General features: G+C 37.4%; 1 protein-coding gene across 1 annotated transcript in view; it reads left to right on the top strand.

Moving 5' to 3' along the window:
• Positions 1-26,007, top strand: part of ACER3 (alkaline ceramidase 3) — a 107,722-nt gene that overhangs the window by 24,244 nt on the left and 57,471 nt on the right. The window contains exon 2 of the mRNA XM_019726419.3: positions 21,462-21,572. Coding sequence (XP_019581978.1) covers positions 21,462-21,572 — 111 coding nt within the window. The remainder of the gene's footprint in view (positions 1-21,461; positions 21,573-26,007) is intronic.

Genomic DNA, 26,007 nt, shown 5'->3' with positions numbered 1-26,007 from the left:
TAATATTCTGTATTTATTATTTTCAATACCTTTCATCTTTGCTTATCTGTCTCTGTTGCTTGTTGTTTTACTGATTTTTCCTTTCTGGCATCAGGTTTCCTCATGTGTTCTTGTGATTTTTAACCATGAGTTTATTTATTTGGATATCTGGAAAATCTTTGATGCCATGTTAAATTGCAAAGTCTGTGAGGGCAAGGGCCCTACGTACAGTCTTGTTCATTGCTATATTCTGGTGCTTGTTACAATGTTTAGTACATGAGGTTTTTAATACATATTTATTGAATGAATGATGAAGGTACACATGACGTAGTATTGTGATTATTTATATACATGTCTATATTCTCCACTATATTGATAATGCCTCATGTTAAAAAGCTTTTTAGCTTTACCTCTGTACCTATAGCACTTAGCATAGTGTCTCATATAGATTAAGTTCTCCGTAGATGTTAAATCAGTGAGGAATTGCTTGGCATATTCTGCCCATTGTAATCGACAGAATAAAAAAGATTTATTTTTGTCTGATTGTCATTCTGAAGCCATTTTGACAAAAGAGGATACTGGAGAAATGATGAATCAATTCAGATAATGAGTAGTGTGTCTTGGTCATGCTCAATTAAAGCAGAACCCTTTTTCAGACTGAACTCCAAAACCAGAATTTTAAGTCCATTGTCACTGAAGGCTAATTACATCATCAACAATTCAAGTACTTACTGACTAAAAATATTCAACCAATAAATATTTACTAAATACCTATTGTGTGTATATTACTTTGCAATGTTATGTGATGGATTATTTTTTTCCAAATAGGTTATGTGCTACTGAGGTTATAAACTTTAGAATATGAAAAGTTAAATAGCACAAAAGATAAAGTGGTTCACTATAGAAGTGAAGGAATTGTCTTTAGACAATATCATTTCTTTAATCATACAGATTACAAATGAATAAATTCTATAGAGATCCAGATGAGTCTAGTATAGTTGCCAGAATTACATTGTTTGCTTGTCTCTTAAGAATTATTAATGTAGACCAAACACTCATGATTGTGTCTCTGCTGCTTTTTCTTTTGCATGATGTGTGGTAGGAGGTACACAACTTGTTGTGAGAGATGAGGTTGAATCTTGATACACCTACTTAGGAGCTGTATGACACTGGGCAAATTCCTTAATCTTGTTGTGCCTCAATTTCCAGACACATAAATAAAATAAGAATGATAAACCCACCTCACAAAGTGATATTTTACATTAAAAGAGATAATAAAAATAAAGTCACTAGCATGGTTTCAGGCATATTAAACTCAATAGATGTTAGTACTCTTCTGCCTTATTCTTTTTCTTTTATCTAATTTGTGGGATTTTGTTCACTTTTATTTTTTTTAAATAAAATTAAAATCAAGTTTAACAATAAAAATTCAGTATTTAGATTAAAGGTTAATGGGAAAGACCATGGAAATATTCCAGTTATATGTGTGTGGGTGGGTGTAACAGTGCTGCAATTTTAGCTGGATCACAGAGAAACCTCTGTTTGCAACATAGCACACTTGTTTTGGCTGACCTATCTCATTTTCTCTGGTTTTCTTCAAAGCAGCTTTTTTTCAGACCTTTAAAAGCTGACAATTGGGCAGTGAGTACCCTGGAAAAAAAGTTTTGTTCCTGTGGAACTTGGCCCAAAGAATTCAGGTAGAACTAGGAATTTGATTTAAATTAAACACTGTTTAAAAATTTAACTTAAATGAAATAAATTCATAAACTTATTTTTTACTTAATGTGGTCTTTCGGAGCAAATATTTAGTTACTTACACTGTTAAAGAATGAGATACTGCTAAACATTGACAACTAATTATACATTTTCAAAAAGAATTCAAAACAAACAAACAAAAACAAAAAGAATTCCACAACTCAGATAGCTTTTCATTTTTAGAAAACTAAAATCTAAATTTAATTATTTGTTTTAATCATTCATATTGTTCTGGAGGTTGACTTAAAGAAGTGAATGAGTTTTATTTGCCAAAAAACTGCTTGAAATTATCAGGTTAAAAATATGCAATTCGATAAATATTTTAGAAATATATTTATAACCATCAGCTAGAAAGAGAATAAAATCATCACTAAGACATTTAAATTATATTATTTTACTTTAAAATTCTAAACTATTAATAATTATTATGATGAAACAAGCAAGTGTTTTATGTAATTATTTTCATTTTGTGGATTTTTTTTTTAAGCAAAAAATGAAGTAGGACATTTAAATCCAAATCATCATAAGAATAAGAGAAGTAGTTTACACAGTGGAAAGACAATAGATTGATACCCTTGTACTTGAATCTTGACTTTGCCTTCTACATGCTGTATGGTCTTTTATATTTTAGGACAAATTACTTAATTTTGATTTTGACTTTTCTTAGCTGCCAAATTAGATTAAAAATACTTCATAGGTTTGTTTTGAGGATCAAATTAGATAAAGTAATGACCTCATACACTGTAAAGTACCGTATACATTTTGGTTAATGGCTTCCTTAAGAATTTAGAATGTCAGAACATACAATTAAATTCAGACTTTCTTTTCATCCATAAACTGAAAAAGAATTCATTTTTCTGCTTTAAAGTGTCTCACTTTCACTAAAACTGTAAGCTCTTACCTAACATAGTGCCTAAGCCGCGTAATGGGTGCTCATATAATTGTGGAGTGAAGGAATGAATATGTTCAACCTCTTGACATCAACATTACATATTACTATTAACCTTTTTAGTAAATAGATGAGTGCAGAGATACAGAGATATTCCATTTAATCCTCTAATAACAGCAGAGGCATGTAATTGCCGCAAACTTTGGAGGCAGCCTAGTACAATCGATAGGCCTAGACCTAGGCTTGAGTCCAGTTCTGCCCCTTCCTGGATGAGCAACTGTGGACAAGTCATTTAATTTTTTGAGCCTGAGTTTCTCTAGTAAATAGTGACAGTACCCACTTATAGGGTTAGTTTGGGAATTTAGTATATGTAAAAGTATTTATAAACCATAAACTAGTATAAAATGTAGAAATTTTTGTTTTATTAAGATTGACAAGGATATGAGCTGGGCCATATGGCTTATTTTATTATTATTATTATTATTTTTTTTTTAGGTTTTATTGGGGAAGGGGACCAGGACTTTATTGGGGAACAGTGTGTACTTCCAGGACTTTTTTCCAAGTCAAGTTGTTGTCCTTTCAATCTTAGTTGTGGAGGGTGCCATTCAGCTTCAAGTTGTTGTCCTTTCAGTCTTAGTTGTGGAGGGCGCAGCTCAGCTCCAGGTCCAGTTCCTGTTGCTAGTTGCAAGGGACGCAGCCCACCATCCCTTGTGGGAGTTGGACCAGCAACCTTATGGTTGAGAGCCCACTGGCCCATGTGGGAATCGAACCAGCAGCCTTTGGAGTTAGGAGCCCGGAACTCCAACCGTCTGAGCCACCGGGCCAGCCCCCATGTGGCTTATTTTTACATTCATGAAAGTGTATAGAAAATATTATTGCAAAGATTTAACAAGTTTGGATATTTGAAAGGACTTACAAGTCTCCATAAAGCATTCTTCAGCTAAGGCTTTTATTTAAAGACAAAGGATATGGTGCAGCAAGAGAAAGTGGACAGGCAAGCATTGAGGATGTGGGGGACATTGAGGGAAAACGGCCTAGGATCCTATTTTGCACACAGGTCCACTTCATCTATGGATTTATTACCGGGTTGTGATAATATCCCTCAGCTCTTTGTCTTCTCGAGGGAAAGAATTCAGTGGAGAGACAGCGTTTTGTGCAGGTGTAGGGTAGTAAGAAGTTTATTAGTCAAGGCAGATCCACTCTAAGATGTGGAGCAGTTGGAGCAACCCCAAGACGGGGAAAGGCCTCTCTTTACATTGTGTGAAGGCTTCTATTTCTGTGGGTAGAATTGCCTCCCCCTCTCCTTTCTCTTTAATCTCTTCCTCTCCTGCTGAGATGCTCAGTCCTGCCTTTTGGTTCTCAAGGCAGTTTCTGTCAATTTTCTTTTTTAGGATTTGTTTGAGAAACTCACTAAAATGGTCCTGATAAGCAGAATGTATACTCTGATAAACAGGATGTCTTTCTCCCTTCTCTGGCTTCTAACAACACATCCCTTGGATTTAAGGACATGTGTACACACATCCCTTTGATATAGGGGTATGTGTAAGCCTGGAATCCTGCTGGGCTGTAAGAATGGTGCCCTAAGAGAGGGCAGCTACAAGGGGTCTTGACCCAAGTAGGAGCTGCAGCAAGGGGCTTTCTAACCAGGGCTAGGTCTCCTTCTCCTGCTCATTTCTACCTACCTACCTACCCTATCAGATTGAACTGCTAAGATCTGCGTGATAAATCTTGGATTTAGGAGAGCCCAAGGCAGAAGTTCCCAATGGGGTATTCTTATGTCGCTCCGGACACGTAGTCAACCCAAGCTGGCTCACCAGTTCTAGCTGGTAAAAAACACCAGCCAACAAACTGGTTCGCAGGTCATCAGGGGAGTTTTGGATTTTAAATAGCACATCATAAATCCAACTGACCTTATCTTGTCCAAGAGCCAGACAAGGTGTCCCTAGAGATAAGGGTAGAGCTTTGCCAGTTCAGCTGTAAACTGACTCGATCCTCCACAATTATTGGAGCACCTGCTGTGCACCAGGTCTGTGCTACGCCTCTGGAATGAACACCGAGAGGAGTAAAACAGCCTTGATAACTAGAGAAATCAGAGATCAGTGCAGAAAAGAATAGAAAATCAACAAAGTGGTAGTATTGGCATTTAGAGGAGTAAGCAGCTAACTCTAAGGGTATCTGGGTGATTTCTTCCCTACTTATTTAAGACTTCACTGAGGAAGTAATAATTCAGATGGTTTTAAATGATGAGTAGAATTTTTCCAATGTCTAGCACAAGTACCTGGCCAAGTAGGCTTCAATTAATAATTGATATATTTAATTATAGGACACCTAACGTAGGCAACAGTATGTTCAAATCCACAGATAATAAAGTACAAAGCTTTTCTGGGGAACAGATAATGTAATGTGGTTGTGCCTAGAATGTATGGTGATAATGGCAAAGTGATTTAGGGACAGGTTATTAAAGCTCTTACATGGCATCTTAGTAAGTCCCAATTTTATCATATAGATAAGAGAATATGCTGTAGACCTGTTCTTAAACAATTTGTTTTTGTAACCCCTTATACTCTGAAAACTTAATTGAGGACTTCAAAGAGGCTTTTTGATATAGGTTGTGTCTATCAATATTTATCATATTAAATAAACATATCAACTCACTTCTCTAACCAGAGCTATAAGCTACTTTGAGTTGGCTCTGTGCATGCAGGGTTCAGGGGTCTTACAGAGACTTGAGCAGAGTTCATACAAAAAATTTAGGGACTCTTTTTCTGGTTCCCTCCCATCTGTATTACTCCCTTCTCTCTCAGGTGGCAATGGTTGCCCTGGACTCCTCAGGCCAAAAAGATTTTATCTCTGGAGGTTAGCTGCACGTTAGGACTGTGGCTTGACCTTAGGCCAAACTGCAAAAACAAAACAAGGACCGGCCTGGTGGCTCAGGCGGTTAGAGCGCCATGTGCCTAACTCCGAAGACTGCCGGTTCGATTCCCACATGGGCCAGTGGGCTCTCAACCACAAGGTTGCCGGTTCAATCCCTTGAGTCCTGCAAGGGATGGTGGGCTACACCCCCTGCAACTAAGTTTGAACACAGCACCTTGAGCTGAGCTGCCACTGAGCTCCCGGATGGCTCAGTTGGTTGGAGCGCATCCTCTCAACCACAAGGTTGGTGGTTCGACTCCCACAAGGGATGGTGGGCTGTGCCCCCTGCAACTAGAAACGGCAACTGGACCTGGAGCTGAGCTGCGCCCTCCACGACTAAGACTGAAAGGACAACAACTTGAAGCTGAACGGCACCCTCCACAACTAAGATTGAAAGGATAACAACTTGACTTGGAAAAAAGTCCTGGAAGTACACACTGTTCCCCAATAAAGGCCTGTTAAAAAAAAAAAAAAAAAAAAAAAAAAAAAAAAAAACTTTTAGGAGAAAATCAAAACAGAACAAAACAAAAAAACGGAAAATTCACTCCAGTCCCGTCTTTGCAAAGGGATTATTCCTTTCAAATACTTGAATTATTTAAACATCTTTTACCATCCATTGGATCCTTACTCGTACCAAAGCCCAAGATTCTGGAGTTGCATTTGGGATTTTTATGAAATTTTATCTTTCCTTTTTGTCTCCGCATACCATGGTTTAGGGGCATAAAAAAAGATTCATGGAATTTTCCCTTTAGGGTTTCTCACTACTGTCCCACTAAGTGTAAATCTTTGAGACAGAGATGTATTATGGAAGCTTTGCTAAAGGAGACCCCATCGCACCCCACAATTCTGGCTTTTTCACCCTGTGATAGACTGTGGGAAGTATGTTAGGCTAATGTTCTCTTCTCCTGTTTTCAAAGATTTTGCTTTCAGTTCACTTAAAAATTGAGAACCCCAGAGAGCTTTTATTTATATGTGGTGTGATAAAAAAATATGGTGAATGCTGCTGCTGAGTGCTATCCAACAAAAAGGCAGGGATCTTCAATATGAGAAGCAGCTCGTCTATCCTTAATAACAGCGTGTGACAAGTTTCAACTTGTTCAGTGCAGTCAGTCGGGTGTGAGCTACGGTTGAGAGAAAGTGTGTTTTAAAGTGTGCTGTAAAATCATGGGACATGTGTGGGGACAGAGCCCCAGAAAGTAGTTTATAGGCTCTCGGCCTCACGTGAAGGGTGCTGGCTCGGGTGGTGAATGGCCGTCGGCTGTGGCTGATTGGCCGCCGGCTGTGGCCGGTTAGCCGATTGGCCGCTGGTATAACTGCTGCGGCTACGAAGGATTGCCGAGGAGCCAAGCAGAGCCGAGCAGAGCCGAAGAGAGGGGAAGAGGAGGGCCGAGGAGAGCGGAAGAGGAGAGCCAAGAGAGAGGAACAGAGTCGAGAGAGTGGAGGAGAGTCATAGGTCGGTCGGTTGGCGGAAAGGCGGACGGCAGGTCACGCGTCCGGTGGGCCCGGCCTCCAGTGAGACCATAGTGGTATGACTCCCCTACCTATGGCTCCGTGGGTGTTCCTTTTCGGCCTCACCATATCCTGCGTTCTTGTGTGGGGAGCGGGAGCAGAGACCCCGCAGGCCGCCCCGCCTGAAAGATGGCGCGGCGAGAAGGCCTCCACGCAGACAAATGGCGCAGCGAGCAGGGTCTCCCGCACGACAACACGAACAACACATTAACATGAAATGGGCAAATGGTTTCATCCTCCATCATGACAATACTCTGTGTCACACATCACTCTGGTACAGCAATTTCTGTAAAATAAAAACATTACAGTATGTCCTCATCCACTTTATTCACTTGATCTGGCACTGTGTGACTTCCGGCTCTTCCCTAAAGTCAAAAGGATCATGAAAAGTAAACATTTTGAATTGATTCAGGACATCGAGGCAGCCATGACAGTGCAACGACAGACACTCACAAAAGAGGACTTCTAGAACTGCTTCAGAAAGTGGCAAGAACGGTGGGATGTGTATTCAAAACGAGGGGGAGTATTTTGAGGAGGATTAATGGCAATGTGTCTTTTACTGTAATAATGTTTTTAAATTTAAACATTCACTGTATTTTTTTTATCATACTTCGTATGTGTGTTTTACCTATAGATATTTACCATATTAGAAATTAAAGCTGAGAAAAAATTTTAAAGTATTTGTTTCAATTCATTTAAAATAATAAATATATTACATGTTAGCATAAGCAATATCATTTTATGGAAAATAACCAAAAACAAACAAAATTTAATGATAAGAGTGGCAGTGTTTACATTTTTGGAGGTCCTTTAATATCTGGCTTAATAGAAGTCATCTGGATTCTCACATCTGCTTCTGCATTTAATCTGTTGTAATATGTTGTTTCAACTGAAATATATAAAGAAAATCAGGCTTTACACAGTCATATGTAGTTGGAAAAGGGATAATTATTTTAATAATAGTCTTTCCAGATAATTGTCTATGTTCTTTGATAGTATATACCAAAACTTGAAAGTAGCAGCCTTAGGGTTAATTAAAATGTGGAATCTGAGATCATATCATTGAACTTTTCTTACTATGTTACATTAAAATCCATTGGTCTGTCTCGTACTTTGAATGGACTTTTACCCCTGCATGATTTTATAGTATCATGCATCGATCATATGGAAAATATTGGTTCACTGTTGATGCAGATCTTGTAGATGTTGACGTATTTCTTTTTCCCCCCTTTTTCCATCCTCCCCCCACTCCGGTTTAAGCTGTTGTTTCTCAGTCTAGTTTTGTAGGACACAGCTCCCTGGCCCATGCTGGTATTATGAGCCTGCGCTCCCCCCCCCCCCGCCCCCTCGGCTGAGGCAGTCCGTCATCGGTTGGTCGCTCACAGCAGCTCTCACCGGCTGCTGGTGGCTCACGCTGGCTGCCCACCACTCTTGGCAGCACAGCAGCCCACGGCAGTTCATGCTGACCTCCGGCTGCTCTGGCAGCCCTGCTCCCGGGAGAGCCATTGTTCACAATCTTAGCTGTAAGGGGCGCAGCTCACTGGCCCCTGTGGAAATCAAACCGGGAACTCTGGCATTAGGTGCTCTGCGCTCCAACCGTCTGAGCCACCGGGCCGGCCCCGATCTGTTTCTTTATATAATATCAAAAGATCGTATTTATTAATATATTACCTCTGATTTCATCAGAAAAGCCTTTTAAGTATCAGAAAGCTGTGAAACTCACAGTAGTAGGTGCAAGTTTTCTAAAATTCTAATTTTTTCTCTAAAGCTTGAATTTTATCATCGATAAAAATACTGTTAGTTGTTTGTCTTTACTCATTTTCAGGAAAATATCTTCCAAATATCCAAAATAAATAATCATATTGTGCCTGTCAGTTCTTTTAAGTAAAAATGGCATTCCATGAAAAAGCAGCTAGTTGAGATCACAACTCGAAACAGTCACACAAACGCCTTTCCTTGAGACAACTATCATCTTCAGTGTATAGAAGTTCTTTGTGCAAATTCCCATTTCATTACAGAGAATATTAAGATATGCACTCAAGAGTTGAGATTTTATACGCTTAGTAATTTTTATTTTCCTCAGAATAAAAGGCATTGTTAAAAGACTTCATCAAAATAAAAGCTTAATCAAAGGCATTGTTAATTGAAACTGGCGTTTTTAAAAAGATTTTTATTAAAATATAGCTAACATATAATATTATATTAGTTTCAGGTGTACATAATAGTTATTCAACATTTATATACCTAAAGAAGTGATCACCATGATAAGTCTACCAACCATCCGACACTATACTAGACCTTCACAATATTATTGACCATATTCCCCATGCTGTACCATACATCCCCATGACTTATTTGTTTTATACCTGGAAATTTGAACCTCTTATTCCCCTTCACCTTTTCTACCCCCTTTAAAAATTTTTTTGATTACAATATTATTTTATGTTAATTTCAGGTGTACAACATAGTGGTTCGACATTTATATAAGTTAAGAAGAGATCCCCCTGACCAGTCTAGTACCCATCTGACACCATACATAGTTATTACAATATTATTGACTATATTCCTTATGCTGTACCCTACATCCCCATGATTACTTTGTAACAACCATTTTGTACTTCTTAATCCCTTCCCGTTTTTTACTCATCCCTCCAAACTCCCTCCCATCTATCAATCATCAAAATGGTCTCTGTATGTATGAGTTTGTTTCTATTTTGTCTGTTTGTTTATTTTTTTCTTTAGAGTCCACATATAAGCGAAATCATATTGCATCTGTCTTTCTCTGACACTCTACTTAGTACAATACCTTTCAGGCCCATCCACACCACTGCAGATGGCAAGAACTCATTCCCTCCCATGGCCAAGCAATATTCCATTGTGTATATGTACCACCTCCTCTTTATACATTCATCTATCAATGGACACCCAGGCAGCCTCTACATCTTGGCCATTGTAAACAATTTTGCAGTGAACATATCGGTGCACACGTCCCCTCGAAGTAGAGTTTTGGATTTCTTCGGTTAAATACCCAGAATGGGATTACAGGGTCCTTCTTTGGCACTTGTTATAGCCTTTGTTTTAAAGTCTATTTTGTCTGGTATAAGTATTGTTACTCTATATTTGTTTCCATTTTTGTGAAACAACTTTTTCCCATCCCTTTACTTTCAGTCTGTGTGTCTTTCAATCTGAAGTGAGTCTCTTGTAGACAGCATAAGTGAAGGTCTTGTTCTCTTATCCATTCAGCCACTATCTTTTGATTGGAGCATTTAATCCATTTACATTGAAAGTAATTGTTCATAGATGTGTACTTATTGCCATTTTATTATTTATATTTTTGACTTTTTCTTTTTTTCTGTCTTAAAGAAGTCTCTCTAAGCTTCCTTATGATACTGGATTGGTAGTGATGAACTCCTTTATCTTTTTGTTGTCTGGGAAGCTCTTTATCTGTCCTTTGATTATAAATGACCAGTTTTGCTGGGTAAAGTAATCTTGGTTGTAGGTTTTTGTTTTTCATCACTTTGAATATTTCATGCCATTTCATTCTTGCCTGTATGGTTTTTGTTGAGAAGTCAGCTGATAGTCTTATGAGAGCTCCCTTGTGGGTAACTAACTGCTTTTCTCTTACTGTTTTTAAGATTCTTTCTTTGTCTTTAACCTTTGGCATTTTAATTTTAATGTGCCTCAGTGTGGGCCTGTTTGGGTTCTTCTTGTTTGGGACTCTCTGCACTTCATGGGCCTGTATACTTATTTCCTTTGCCAGGTTAGGGAAGTTTTCCATCATTATTTCTTCAAATAGGTTTTCAATTCCTTGTCTTTCTTCTCCTTCTGGTATCCCTATGATGCAGATGTAGGTATGCTTGATATTTTTTCTCAGAGGCCCCTCATTTTTTTGGGGGAGATCCTTTTTTATTTTTGTTGTTCTGATTGGGTATTTTCTGCTACCTTATCTTCTAAATTGCTGATTCAATCCTCTGCTTCATCTAATCTGCTGATTCCCTCTAATGTATTCTTCATATCTGTTATTGTATTCTTTATTTCTGACTGGTTCTTTTTTGCATTTTCTATCTCCATTTTTATGTTTCCTGTCTCTTTGTTGAAGTTCTCCCTGAGATCATTGAGCATCCTTATAAGCAGTGTTTTGAAACTCTGTGTCTAAAAGATTGTTTGTCTCCATTTTGTTTAGTTCTTTTTCTTGAGCTTTGTTCTGTTCTTTTATTTGGGACATGTTTCTTTGTCTTCCCATTTTGGCTGCCTCCCTGTGTTTGTTTCTATGTAGGGCTGCTATGCCTCCCACTCTTAGTAAATTGGCCTTATGTAGCAGGTGTCCTGTGAGGCCCAGCAGTCTCCCTGGTCACTTGAGCTAGGTGGTTGAGGTGTGTCCCTTGTGTGGGTTGTGTGTGCCCTCCTGTGGTAGTTGAGCGTTGGTTGCTGTGTGCATGTCAGTGGGAGGGACTGACCCTTGGGCTGATTGGTTGTGAGGACTGGCCGTGAGTACAGTGGAAGAGCTGTTGTGTAGGGGTTGATCCTACAGAGCAAGATTCACTTTAGCAGAGCTGTTACCTGCCCAGTCTGCCCTTTAGGTGTGTCATCTTTGGGGGCACTGGGCGATGCTCTGGCTTGGTCCAAAGCTAGCTACTGGGTGTGCCAGCACTAGAGCCTCCTGGGAGGGTCCCTGCCACGGGCCAATTTTACCCAAATCTGTTCCCTTCTCAGGACCACCCGGCATGAGTCCCAAAGTAATCTGCAGATGGCCTCTGCCTGCACTGGGCTTGGAAGTGCCTCGAGAGGCTAAGATGCAAACAGAGGCCAACTGCCACTAGTGCCGGGCTTGGGGCTGCTCAGCCAGAGGTACGGGACCTACCGAAGCCAGATGCTGCTTGTTTGGGTTTTGTGATCCTTTGAGAGAGATTTTACGAAAGTTCGTAGCATGAGCCAAGACAGGCCATTTGTATGGAAAAGCCACGGAAAGCGGCTTGGGTGTGCCTGCAAGTTGGACTATTACAGTAGTGTCCTATTTTTCCTCTTCTGCCATATCCAGTCTATCAGGCTTATCTTAAAGTTACTTGTCTTTTTATCATTTCTCTGCCTCATTTGCTCTCCATTTGCTCCTTGGGATGGAGTTCACACTTTTTACAGTTGGTAGAGAGCTCACGGACATGTTTTCAATGTTTATCTTAGTTTTAGTTTATCTTAGTAGCTTTATCTCCCGATACAACTTGCCCCCTAGATATAATATGGTTACTTCTCATGGTTTCCTAGGCACACTGTGTTCTTTCTTGCTTTTGCGTATGTCTGTGTTATCTCTACTCTGAATACTGTTTTCTGCTCTTGTCTAACTCCTTAAGGCACACTCAAATATTATCTCTTCTGTGAAATTTTCATCAGTTATATCTAGCCAACGGTTAATTAATTGATACCATTTTCTGTCAACCTCCATTATGGTATGTTGTATTTTTTCTATTGATGTTATGTTTATATGGGTTTCCTTTATGAAAACTTTTCCCGTTTTTCTTATGAGAAAGTAATTACTTTCCTATTGCAGAACATTTTGAATCAGTCAGCAAATATTGATTGATTACACTCAATATGCCAGGCACAGTGCTGAGCCTAGGAGAAATGGTGGTAAAAGCTTCATGGAGCTCATAGTTTAGACTTGAGGAAGTACTTCAATAGTTCAACTCTTCAAAGTGTTGTGAAGGAAAAATATAGAAAATACAAAGAAGCAGAAAAAGAAAGTAGAGTTATCCTATTTAGATTTAAAAAATTAAAAACATAAACAAATATGTGTACATATGGACATACATATATGTAAAATAATTTTTAAATGAATTATAGTGATGCACACCAAAATAACACTAGCCATTACCTCTGGAAATGCATGAAGGGGAATTGGACTGGAGAGATGGGTGACCTTGACTTTATCTGTAAATACTTCATTTCCTTTATTAAAATAAAAAGCTTGATTCAGGCATAAAATATAAACAAGTAATCAATTCTAGGTGGTGGATGTTTATTACATTATTCTTGGAGTTCCTAAATTAAAACAAACGTCATATTGTATACATCTGGTACAAAACAGATACTTAATGAATTTCAGTTCTCTCCCTGTTTTCTTCACCCATTCATACAGGAGGAGTGAATCAGTAACTTATATTACACAGGCAGTTTAATATTCTAGTTATTTAAAGCTTCTCCATTAACTTTAAAGATTCTCCCTCTCCCATCCTCCCAATTGATGACATATTCTGAGGTACATATTCAGTAAACAAACATTCTTGATGACAGATTGGGCCAGAAACCAGTTCTTACGAGAAATACCAATGATCCCTGTCTGGCAACTTTTGTGTTGTTATCTGGTTATTGCTTCTGCACTTGATATTCTCCTGTAGAGTATAACACACTAGACATTATTTCAAACGAATTTATTCTAAGATCTGTGTTTTTTAGCTAACTTGTTCTTGGTAGACGTGCTGTTGGTGTGATTATATCTTTGTTTCTGCGGTTTCCTCTTTCATATTGTCTAACTTAGGGAGATAAGGCATAAATATCTGTATTGTGATTTAGTAAAAAAAAAGCTATCTGTACACTGGCAATCTGTGCTGAGTGCCAGATGAGCAGTTAGAACAGTACATGCTGTAAGAAGGAGTGATCATTTTCAGCAAGGTGGTTAAGCAAAACTTACTTTATTGATTTGGGCCCTGAAAAGAAAGTTTCAATAAAAATTGAAAGGAAGTAGAGATTATCAAAGTAATCATTTTCAGATTTCGTTATTTCGGTAATACCTCTTCATCCTGAGCATGATTTGGAAACTTCCCCTTTTTGACGTTTAGATAAATCTAAAACTCTTCAATTCACCAAATACTTCTCTAGAGAATTCAAGACAGCCTTACTTCCCTGTTCTTTTGACTCTTGTCTTCTTCGTCATGCAGATCGGCTGACTGTTTATTCTCACTGTTCAGCGCTCATCGTTGAACCTCCTTCAAAGCAGCATTATGTGCACGTAATGCTCTTTTTGCTATCAGTCGTTCCCCTCTATAACCTCCATTTTGTTAGGCTAGAGTGTACCTGGGCCATAATTAATAATGGAATTCCCAAGTTCTTTTCTTATCTCTTTACCACTGTGTATTTGATCTTTTATCCCAAACGTAAAATTGTACATCGTCTTGAATTTAATATGAACTTTTCCATTTTCACAATATGTGGTTTTAAAATATTTTTGTTATAACTTACATGCAGTAAAGTGTAAAGTATGTTTTTTAAAATAATGTGAAAAACCATAAATTGAATACATTTTTTTCCTTGGCTGATTTATTTTTGATTAGAGAAAGACTGCGTGTTTCTTGTGCAAACTGTTTACAATTAGTGTTTACGGGCCCCCTCCTTTCCTGGTGCTCTTTCTGCCTTGGGTTCTTTCCCCACTCTTAAGAAATAATTAACTCATTTATTCTTGTATTGGTTTGCTTTTGCTCTGTAACAAACCACCCCAAAATTTAATGACTTAATAACCTTTTTTTTTTTGCCTGCGATTCTATGGTTTAGGAATTTGAGCTGGGCTCAGCCAGAGGGCTTGTCGCTGCTTCACGTTATGTTGCCTGGGCTCCGTAAGGCATTTGCAGTCTGCCGGGGTGGGGGGTGTGGGGGGTTAATGACCTCACTCCCTTGTGTAGCAGGGAGCTGGCTGTTGGCAGAGGCTGTAGTCACAGTGACCCAACAGCAGCAAGACAGGGAAGGCCACAAGGCCCCAGCCCTTCACAAGCCTCCTCATAACGCACATTTGATGGTCAACCCTGAGCCAACGCAAGTCATGACTTTTGTGTGGATTAGAGGTTCAGTAAGATCTCTTTGTTTCCTTTCCTTGTTCTTCCTCTTCTTTTTTTAATAGTTTCAGGTGACAAAACAATGTAATGGTTAGACATTTCACTGCTTACATAGTGATAAACCCTCTCCCCCAATCTATTGCCCCTCTGGCATCGTCCATATCTATTAAGTAAATTTTTGAAGCTACTTGTATGTGTTACAAAGAAAATAGGATGACTCCTGTGTATTAGTGGTGATAAAAACCCCTCTTAAGGCATACCTCACGTGTTAACCTCCTTACTGAATTCAGCCCCTATTGGGTGCCTTCCCTCCTGTTTATGCTCTTTGGTCCTGCCATTCTCCCTTGCTAGTTGTTTAAATGTCTTTCCAGCTAAATTGTACATATACACGCGTACTTTCTTGGGACTGGGACCAGTTATTCACTTGCTAATCTTTCTTCCCATCTCCCAACTCAGTACTTTGCCCATAGAAGATACTTAATGAATACTTGTCAAATGAACTGAATTTGTGTTTATCACTTTTTAAGTTAAGACTGACAGTAGGTCCTCAAATAATGTCATCACTCAATGTTGTTTCATTATAATGTTGATGAGAAGGGAAAAAAAGTTGATTCCAGGCTGGGGCCATTGTCTGTGTGGAATTTCTCTGGGTACTCTGGTTTCCTCTCACATCCCAAAGATGTAAATGTTAACTGGCGTGTCTGTATGAGCGGGTGGGGGTATGTGTGTGAGTATCCCTGCGATGGAAGGGCGTCCTGTCCAGGGTGGGTCCTGCCTTGCACCGTAAGCTGCAGGGATAGGCTTTGGCGACCTGTGACACTGAACTGGAATAAGCGGTTTGGAAAAGAATTATCTTACTTGTTTTTATTTATCTTTCATAAATGATAAGATGTATGTATAGCTCACATTTATTTCAGTATTTAATATTAGAAATGTTTGGGGGCTTTACATAGAAGTTTGGTGATGTTTTGTGACCAAAAATATACTGTAGGAACGTAACTCTTGTTTGTCTCAATTAGCCCATGGTAAAATTGGTTTCCTTGTATATCATTTCACTTAAAGTCACAGTTTCCAAGAACCTATTGATGCCACTAAGTGAGGACTTACTGTACCTGTACTCATTTCCTGTTTTTATTCTGATATCACTCTTATTGATAATTAACAGATAGTGAGGAGTACCTAGTACTATAACATGCATTTATATGTTGTTTTTTAACTGTGGACGAACCAGAGTACCCTACAGCTTTCTTTGTTATTGGTCAGGATGAGAAGGCAAATTTTCTCCCATGTAACTGTTGTTCTTGGGCTGGTCCAAGTATAAGAACTTTTCCCAGGCAGAACTTAATTCTTACCATGACAAAATTATGGAAGTTCCTGTATAATGTTCAGTAGATCTTTCTCATATCAGAAGTGATCTTTATATGCATTATTTGGTCATATTCATTGTTCTCATCATGTTTATTTAAATAATTTAATATGATTGTTCCCCTCCCCACCCCACCCCATTTTACAGGTCAGAAAAGTAAGGCTTAAGCATAAAGAAGTGGCCCAAGTTCACCCAGCTAGAATGTGGTATAGGTATGAACAAACTGTTGCCTACTATAGATTGAGGAGATTAAGTTAGATGATCTCCCTGTCTTCTTCCAGCTCTGAAGTCTCTGAAGTTCTGGGGTCTTTTAACATTATTAGAACATTTGCATGTGCAGTAAACTATTTGGCAAAATGCTTTGGGGAAAGTGCTGGACTCAAACCGGTTCCTGCTTTCGTGTAGCTTATTTGCTCACTGCAGGGCGGCTCCTCACGGTGGCGATGAAGCAGTATGGGTCACAGTTTTAGCTTCACTAGGATTTGATGCTTCTGTTTCTTTATCCTCAGCTCTGGGTGGCAGTTATACAATTGTAAATACTACTGAGCTCTAAATTGTCTACCAGTTGCCCTAGGGCTCTCCTATGCTGCCAAAGTGGGGAGAACTGTTAAGACTGTTGAGCACACTGGCTCCACCTACTGTCATGCTGAGGCAGTGGACATGTTTCTACTGGACCAGGTCAGACAGTTCAGTTCACGAACTTGCTGCACCAATGTTGCTAACCTTTTTTGCTATCAGAGTGATTATTCACTATGAATTTGTACCAACTGGACAAACAGTTAACCAAGTTTACTATTTGGAGGTGCTGAAAGGGCTGTGTGAAAAAGTTATAGACAATAACGACCTGAACTTTTCACCAACAATTCCTGGCTCTTGCATCACGACAATGCACCAGCTCACACAGCACTGTCTGTGAGGGAGGTTTTAGCCAGGAAACAAATAACTGTATTGGAACACCTTCCCTACTCACCTGATCTGGCCCCCAGTGACTTCTTTCTTTACCTAAAGATAAAGGAAATATTGAAAGGAAGACATTTTGATGACATTCAGGACATCAAGGGTAATACGATGACAGCTCTGATGGCCATTCCAGAGAGTTCCAAAATTGCTTTGAAGGGTGGACTAGGTACTGACATTGGTGCGTAGCTTCCCAAGGGGAGTACTTCGAAGGTGACCGTAGTGATATTTAGCAATGAGGTATGTAGCACTTTTTCTAGGATGAGTTCATGAACTAATTGTCAGACCATTGTACATTAGGTCTCCAGAACTTGTTAATCATATAACTGGAAGTGTGTACCTTTTGACCAATATTTCCCCATTTCCCCCACTCCCAGCCCCTGGTAACCACCACTCTATTCCCTGTTTCTCTGGGCTTGGCTTTTTTAGATTCCACATATACTTGATATTATACAATATTTGTCTTTCTCTGTCTGACATAATTCCCTCAGGTTCATCTAAGTTGTTGCAAGATTTCCTTCTTTCTCATGGCTGAATAGTATTCTGTTTTATATATATAACATCTTATTTATCCACTCCTGTGTTGATAGACACTTAGTTGTTTCCATGTCTTAGCTATTGTGAATAATGCTGCAATGAACATGGGGGTGCAGATATCTCTTTGAGATCCTGTTATTATTTCCTTTAGATATATACCAAGAAGTGGGATTGCTGGATTTTTCATTCTTTGAGGAACTCCACAGTGTTTTCCATAGTGCCTGTACCACTTTACATTCTCAGCAACAGTGCAAAAGTGTTCCCTTTTCTCTCCACCCTCACCAACACTCGTTACCTCTTGTCTTTTTGATGATAGCCATCCAGGCTGTGAGGGGTTATCCCTTTGTGCTTTTGATTTGCGTTTCCCTGATGATTAGCAATGTTGAGCATCTTTTCCTGTACCTGTTGGTCATCTGTATGTCTCCTTTACAAAAATGTCTATTCAGATCCTCTGCCCACTTTTTAATCAGGTAGCTTTTTTTATTCTTGCGTTCTATATGTTCTTGATATATTTTGGGTATTAACCCCTTATCAGATATATAATTTGCAAATATTTTCTCCCATTTGGTAAGTTGCCTTTTCATTTCGTTGATTGTTTCTTTTACTATGCAAAAGCTTTTTGTGCGGTGTAGTCAAAAGCACTTATTTATTTTTGCTTTTGTTGCTTGTGCTTTTGGTATTATATCCAAAAACTTATTGCCAAGACCAATGTTAAGGAGCTTTTCCTCTGTATTTTCTTCTAGGAGTTTTATAGTTTCAGGTCTAATGCTTTAGTCTCTAATCTATTTTAAGTTCATTTTTATGAGTAGTGTAAGATAGAGGTCCAATTTCTTTTTTCTGATTATCCTGCTTTCCCAGCACCGTTTATTAAAGAGACTATCCTTCCCGCATTGCATGTTCTTGGCTCCCTTGTCAAATATTAGTTGACTATATATGTGGCGGTTTATTTCTGGGCTCTTGATTTTGTTCCAGTGGTGTATGCATCTGTTTTTATGCCAATACCATACTGTTTGATTACTGTAGTTTTGTAGTATATTTTGAAATCGGGAAGTTGAAAGGCCCAGGCTTTGTTCTTCTTTCTCAGGATTTATTTGGCTATTCAGACTCTTTTGTGGTTCCATATAAATTTTAGGATTGTTTTCTTCTATTTCTATGAAAAATGCCTTTGCAATTTTGATAGGGATGTCATTGAATCTGTAGATGGCTTTGGGTAGTATGGACAATTTAATAATATTAAGTCTTCAAGTCTATTAACATGGGATATTAAAGTCTTGTAGATGTCAGTGTACAGATCTTTCACCTCCTTATATTTTATTGATTTTGAGGAATTGTTAATGGAATTGTTTTTTTTATTTCTTTTTCAGATGTTTTGTTGTTATTGTATAGAAACACAGCTGTTTCTGTATGTTGATTTTGTATCCTACAGCTTTACTGAATTTGATTAGTTCTAGCAGGTTTTGGTTGGAGTCAGGATTTTCTATATATGAAATCATATCAGCTGCAAACAAAGACAGTTTTACTTCTTCCTTTCCTGTTGGATGCTATTTATTTATTTATTTATTTATTTATTTATTTATTTATTTATTTTGCTGGATTGATCTGGCTAGGATTTCCAGTACTGTGTTGAATAGTAGTAGTGAGAGTGGGACCCCTTGTCTTGTTCATAATCTTAGAGGAAAAGTTTTCAACCTTCCACTCTTAAGTATGATATCGGCTGTAGGTTTGTTATATATGGCCTTTGTTGTATTAGGTGTATTCCTTATATACCTAGTTTGTTGAGTGTTTTTGTCACAAAAGGATGTTGTATTTTTTCAGATGCTTTTTCTACATTTATTGAGATGATCATATGAATTTTATCTTTTATTTTATTAATGTGATATATCACATTTATTGATTTGCATATGTTGAACCATCCTCGTAGCACAGGGATGAATCCCACTTGATCATAGTATATGATCCTTTTAATGTGCTGTTGAATTCGATTTGCTAATATTTTGTTGAGAATTTTGCACCTACCGTGTTTTCCCGAAAATAAGACCTAGCCGGACCATCAGCTCTAATACATCTTTTTGAGCAAAAATTAATATAAGACCCGATTTTATTTTACTATAAGACCAGGTATAATATAATATAATATAACTTTTTGCTCCAAAAGATGAATTAGAGCTGATGGTCCGGCTAGGTCTTATTTTGGGGAAACACGGTATGCTTATCAGGGATATTGGTCTGTAATTTTCTTGTAGTGTTCTCATCTGCCTTATCAGGGTAATGCTGGGCTTGTAAAATGAGTTTGGTAGTATTCCCTCCTCTTCTATTTTTTTGTAAAGTTTGAGAAGGTTTGGTATTAATTCTTTTTTAAATCTTTGGTAGAATTCACCAGTAAAACCACTTGTCTCAGCTTTTCTGTGTTGGGAGGTTTTTTTCGTTTTTGTGTTTTTGTTTTTGTTTTTTTAATTTGTTTTTTAAATTTATTGGGGTGACAATTGTTAGTAAAATTACATAGATTTCAGGTGTACAATTCTGTATTACATCATCTATAAATCCCATTGTGTGTTTACCACCCAGAGTCAGTTCTCCTTCCATCACTATATGTTTGATCCCCCTTACCCTCATCTCCCACCCGAGAGGTTTTTTAATGTAAGTGTTTATAGCTAAAAATTTTCTCTTTAGCACTACTTTTGCTGCATACCATGAATTTTAGTATGTTGTGTATTCATTTTAGTTCATCTCTAGGGATTTTCTAATTTCCCTTGTGATTTCTTCTTTGATCCATTGGTTGTTTAAGAATGTGTTATTCAGTTTCCACAAATTTGTGAAATTTTCCAGTTTTCCTTCTGTTTTTTCTAACCTTATTTTTTTGTGGTTGGAGGGGATACTTTATATATCTATCTTCTAAAGTTATTTATGACCTAACATATGGAGTATCCTGGAAAAATGTTCTATGCGCACTTGAGAAGAATGTATATGCTATTATTATAGGGTAGAGTGTTCTGAATGATCCATTAACTGGTATTTGTGTTGACATCAGCTCTTATGTAAAAATCATTTATTTGGAATTTTGAATGTTTTGTGTCACTTTGTTCTACTCAGAATCAATTTACAAAATAGTTTAGCCATTTCTTTCCCCATTTTACTACTTATTTCTGCTGTTGGAGTTTTTATTGTTTCTTTGCTATTCACGTTTGAGCTTTATTTTTGTAAAGACAAGAACAAAGATCAGATTAAGATTCATTGCCTTTCATGTTTTCTGGAAACTAAAAACATTACCACAAACATGAAATTTTAAGAAGATATGCCAAATGCAAACCCAGATTTGTTGCTATTTCACTCAATAGACAAAATAAACTCAATTCTGTTTTTTATCCTGGCATACTGTATCCATGGATCACCCTTTCAGTAAGTAGCATTGGTGTAGGCTGCCTTCTCCAACTCATTTGCTGCTGTATCTCTGAGGTTCTTTTTGAGATACTTTTCCTTTTTACCTTTAGAAATTAAATTTCCTTTAGTGGATGTTCAGGTTGAAAATTTTTAGTTTCAGTTTTCTGAAGGTATCTTTATTTTACTTGGATTCTTGTAAGAAATTTTTGTTGAGTGGAGAATTTTCTTTTAGCACCTTTTAAATATCTTTACACCATCTTTCTAAGAAGTCACCTATTTAATTTTTGTTAAGAGCCAAGTGCATATATCTTTATAAAGTGGTATTGATTAACCTAATTATCTTCTTGTGTTTTTCTTCTAGGGAATACAGTGAGTAACCTGATTATGATTATACCTCCAATTTTGGGTGCAATTCAGAGTGTTAAAGATGGACTGGAAAAGCGGTACATTGCTTCTTACTTAGCACTCACAGGTATGTATAACACTTCATCTAAAAAGGATGTATTCAGGCTGTTTTTCTCCTTCATTCCTAAAATTGGTTCTCAATTTTGTGTTATTACACAATTTGGACATATTCTGAAATTTCTGAATTAAAATTTCACAAATCTTACCAGTAAATTGAACTGCATTTTGAATAAAATATTTTTAAATGACAAAATATTTCAAGCATACTGAAGAGAATAGAGATAATATAACAAATATACCCATGTATCATATCACCAAGTGTAATGATGAGTGGGGAAAAGAATGAGGAGGGACACATGCTAGAATGTGGCTAGTTAATTTAGCAATATCTAATCAATTTATTTAGTCATATGCAATAGCAAAAGACAAAGGCAATTAATAGGATATGTTAATGTCAGAAAGTAAAGGTGGTTTAGACTAAACTATATATATTGATAAGAATGTCATGTGAAAGGAATATACATACATATAAGTTTAAGAGATCTCAACATATGTTTACTATTGATCAAAAATCACTTGGCTAAATACACAAATAACATCAGTGAGGAGTAGCCAAAAGCAGTAATAAGCTCTATAGGATAGTAACTATTACACTAGATGTCAAAAGCTCATCAAACTGGGAGAGAAAAACAATGGAAAAGTCATAAATCAAAACTTGTCAGGTCTGTAGCGGAGAGAAACTCAGGCGTCTCCCACACCGCTGCTTGCTAGTTCCCAAGAAAGGTGCTGTTGTTGTCTTTGATGTTGTTAGAAGTCAAGGCGCCTTCTGATGATATAAGCTGCAAGCTGTATATAAGTTTTTAAGGTGTTAACAATCATCATCTCATATCTCCCCTACTCGGGAGTGAGCCCAAACAGAAAAACAGTCTCATCTCATGTCTCCCCTGCTTGGGAGAATGAGACCAAAGGGGGACAGAAAAGCAACTTCATCCCATATCGCCCCTGCTCAGGAGAATGAGACCAAAGGAGGAATTGACTCAACCCCTGATCACAGCACAGAAATCACTTCACATGCAGGAACAGATAAAAGCTAATAAAGAAAAGTTCACATCAACCAATATTGGATAGATGTATGAATGAATTTTACCAGAGTCCAAGATGGGAAAATCACTCCGTCATGTTCTTGCATTATCATCATAAAGAGAAAAATAGCAAAGCAAGTGGGTTCTAGTTTGTTTCTTTATATAACTTTCTAAACTAAACACAATTTCTTTTATTTTAGCTCAAGGTAGATATTATTTATGCATTGGTAGAAAGGACTTCTATTTACCACAAAACTGCAATCTATAGTGTATCGTATCAGATTCTACCATAACTGGATTAGTCATTAGATATGAGAGACTTTGATTTCTGAATCTGTTTCTCTATGTATAGTGTTTTAAGAAAGTTACTTGATTCATCTTCAGAAGAAAGACTTGTCCACAAGCTTAGCTCTTACGATCCTACTGAAACAAAAGAACTACAAAACACATCGGGCCCTTTCCCTACAATCTTCCTCCCACCCCGCCCCAATAAATAAATGTATATGAAAAAGGACATTGAAATTCACTATTTTGACAGAAGGGGGCAGTCTTGAATTACAATTTTTTAAGCCACCCAAATCTCTACTCTTTCCACAAAATGGACCAAAAAAGCAACCTATGTCCATACAAAGTTACTATAAAAAGAAAACAGAAGATGAGAATCAAAACTTTTTGGCTCATGGACATTCTTCCCCCACAACTAATTATAAAGCAAAGAGAAACTGTAGCATAATACTTCTAAATGAATTAAATAGCCTCAAACAAAGAAATGAATCAAAAATTTAAAAACTAATAGCAGAAATAGCCCCCATTAGAAAAAATAAAATTAGAATTGATTAACTTGGTTAGAATATAAAATCCTTGGCTTCCATTTAAAATGGAGTATAGCGATTCTGAAGTTATTTTTGTATGCATTTTAGGAGTCAGCAAATGAGGAAATGTATTGATACTGTTGAGGGCTAAGGTTCTCAGGTGGAAGAAAGGAGATACAGATTTGATGGAGGAAAGCAAGGAAAAACCCTGTGGTATTGAATTGGAATTAGAGGTATCAGCATGATTTAAAAAAAGAATTTCATGTATTCTATCTTCTGAAAGGGCCTAGAAGCAATGAGTCTTAAGTATCAATGAACTCTCCTAGTGTCTGTGCCTTGGTTTCTAAAAATCATTCCTCACTAAAAAGAATCAAGTCTTGGAGAAAAGGCTAATTTCTGGGATGAGTCAGGGAAAGTACAAGATGAGTCTAGAATATCTTGTCGTGCCAGAAAGTACGAAAGTGCTCAAAAAATGAGGGAATCGTGTTAAAATGACACAGAGGGCAGTTTGGCCAAACAGGGACAGTTTGAGGTTCCAGGTGGAAAATGACAGTATTGAGTTATAATACATAGGATAAAAAGAGAATCACAAGTTCAAATTAACTAACAACAAACAAATAAATGGTGTGAGAAGGGAAAGCCTTTTTTTAAAGAGTGGAATTGCCAACTAATAAATGTAAATAGAATGATAGGGTTATTTTTTAAATCACCATTTTGCAGCTATGATAGTAATAATTGGTTCAGACAAGAGTCATCAGTTAATGCTAAAAATATTGGGTGAAAGTGTGTGGACTGGTAACCACATGATGATTACATAGCCTGAAAGTATTTCACAACAGATTACTCATTAATTACAAATGGAAGATAGTAATGTAGAAATCTGGCAAATACCACCTTATTCAAGTAATCAAATTTAACATCATTAATACTGGTACAAACTATTAGGTTAGTGCAAAAGTAATTGCGGTTTTGCAATTATTTTTAACCTTTTAAACCACAATTACTTTTGCACCACCCTAATAATTGGTTCTTCCTGGAGTGATGCACTTAAAAGGCAGCAACATGGACGTATTTCTGAAAAGAGCGACAACTCAAGGACAGCTTCAGGCAGGCCCTTCTGTGTTCCAGAAGAAGGCCTTCTTATCCTAGGAGATGACAGCTCCATAAATGAATGTCACTGCCCCTGAAGATCTTCCAGTGGGACAAGAGGTGGAGGTGGAAGGCCCGACCCTGTGCAGGCCTAGGCTAAGGTGTGTTTGTGTCTTAGTTTAAAAAGAAAAAAAGTTTAAAATGTAAAAATAAATTTAGAAAAATAGAAAAAGCTTATAGAACAAGGAGGTAAGGAAAGAAAATAGTTTGGTACAGCTGTACAAGTATTAAGCTAAATATTACTACAAAAGAGTCAAAAGTTATAAAAAATTAAAAAGTTTATAAAGTAAAAAAGTTACAGGGTGCTAAGGTTAATTTATTATTGAAGAAAAAAATATTTCTAGGCTTTCACATTCACTCACCACTCACTCACTGACGCACCCAGAGCAATTCCCAGTCCTGGAAGCTCCATTTATGGTAAGTGCCCTACATAGGTGTGCCATTTTTTAAATCTTTTATGCTGTGTTTTTACTGTACCTTTTCTATGTTTAGATATGTTTAGTTACACAAATATTTACCATTGTGTTATGAGTGCCTACAGTATTCAGTACAGTAACATCTTGTACAGGTTTATAATGTAAGAGCAGTCAGCTATACCATACAGCCTAGGTGTGTATTAGGCTATACCATCTAGGTTTGTGTAAGTGCGCTCTCCGATGTTCACACAACAACGAAATTGCCTGACACGTTACTCAGAATGTATCCCCATCCTCAGGCAGCGCATGACTGAAATCATTGTGCCATAAGTCAGTAATTTAAAACTGTGCATTACCTAAAATCGAACCGAACCAAGCCAAAAACAGCCTTTTCCATGACATTTAATTTTTCTCTTTACTCGCAAAATCACAGATTGTGGTTCATCTTGTTCATTTAAAATAGAAATGTGTTCACTTATTCTTTCCTTTACAAATATTTTTGAGTACCTATTATGTGACAGCAAAAAAGACAAAATCCTTGTCACCAGCGAGCTTATGTTACATTGAAGGGAGATGAACTGCAAATAAATAAACAACAAAATCTATTTGTAGTTGTACAAATGTGTTTGTTATGCAGTTATTTAAATGAGTAAGTAATTGTTAATAAGAAAAATAAAATGAGCTCTAAAACAGTAAAAAAAAAAAAAAAAGAGCAGGAAAAGATCTATTAAAGATTCGTATTATCTTTTTCTCAATCCAATGCTGAAATAGAAAGTTACTAAAGTAGAAATGTCACAGAGACACAAAGTCATGAAAAGATCCATTTAAATTCTTTGCAGCTGTGATCACACCTATATAGTCTGTCTCTGCCAGACTAAATCAGAGTCATTTGAAATGATCTTAAGAACCTTATGCCTCTTGTCAAGGGGAAAGCTAGTGGACTGCGTACTAGTCTAATAACATTTTTAGATTATAGCAATTGCACTTAGTAATGAAACAGACATAAAATCAATGTGCTGTGGAAAGGACCTTTAGAAATAAGT

The sequence above is a fragment of the Rhinolophus sinicus genome, chromosome 14 (assembly GCF_057876585.1).
Source record: "Rhinolophus sinicus isolate RSI-liver-muscle chromosome 14, RSI-T2T, whole genome shotgun sequence".
Classification (NCBI taxonomy): Eukaryota; Metazoa; Chordata; class Mammalia; order Chiroptera; family Rhinolophidae; genus Rhinolophus; species Rhinolophus sinicus.
The sequence above is the reverse complement of the archived record's forward strand: the minus strand, read 5'-3'. Positions and strand labels throughout refer to the sequence as shown.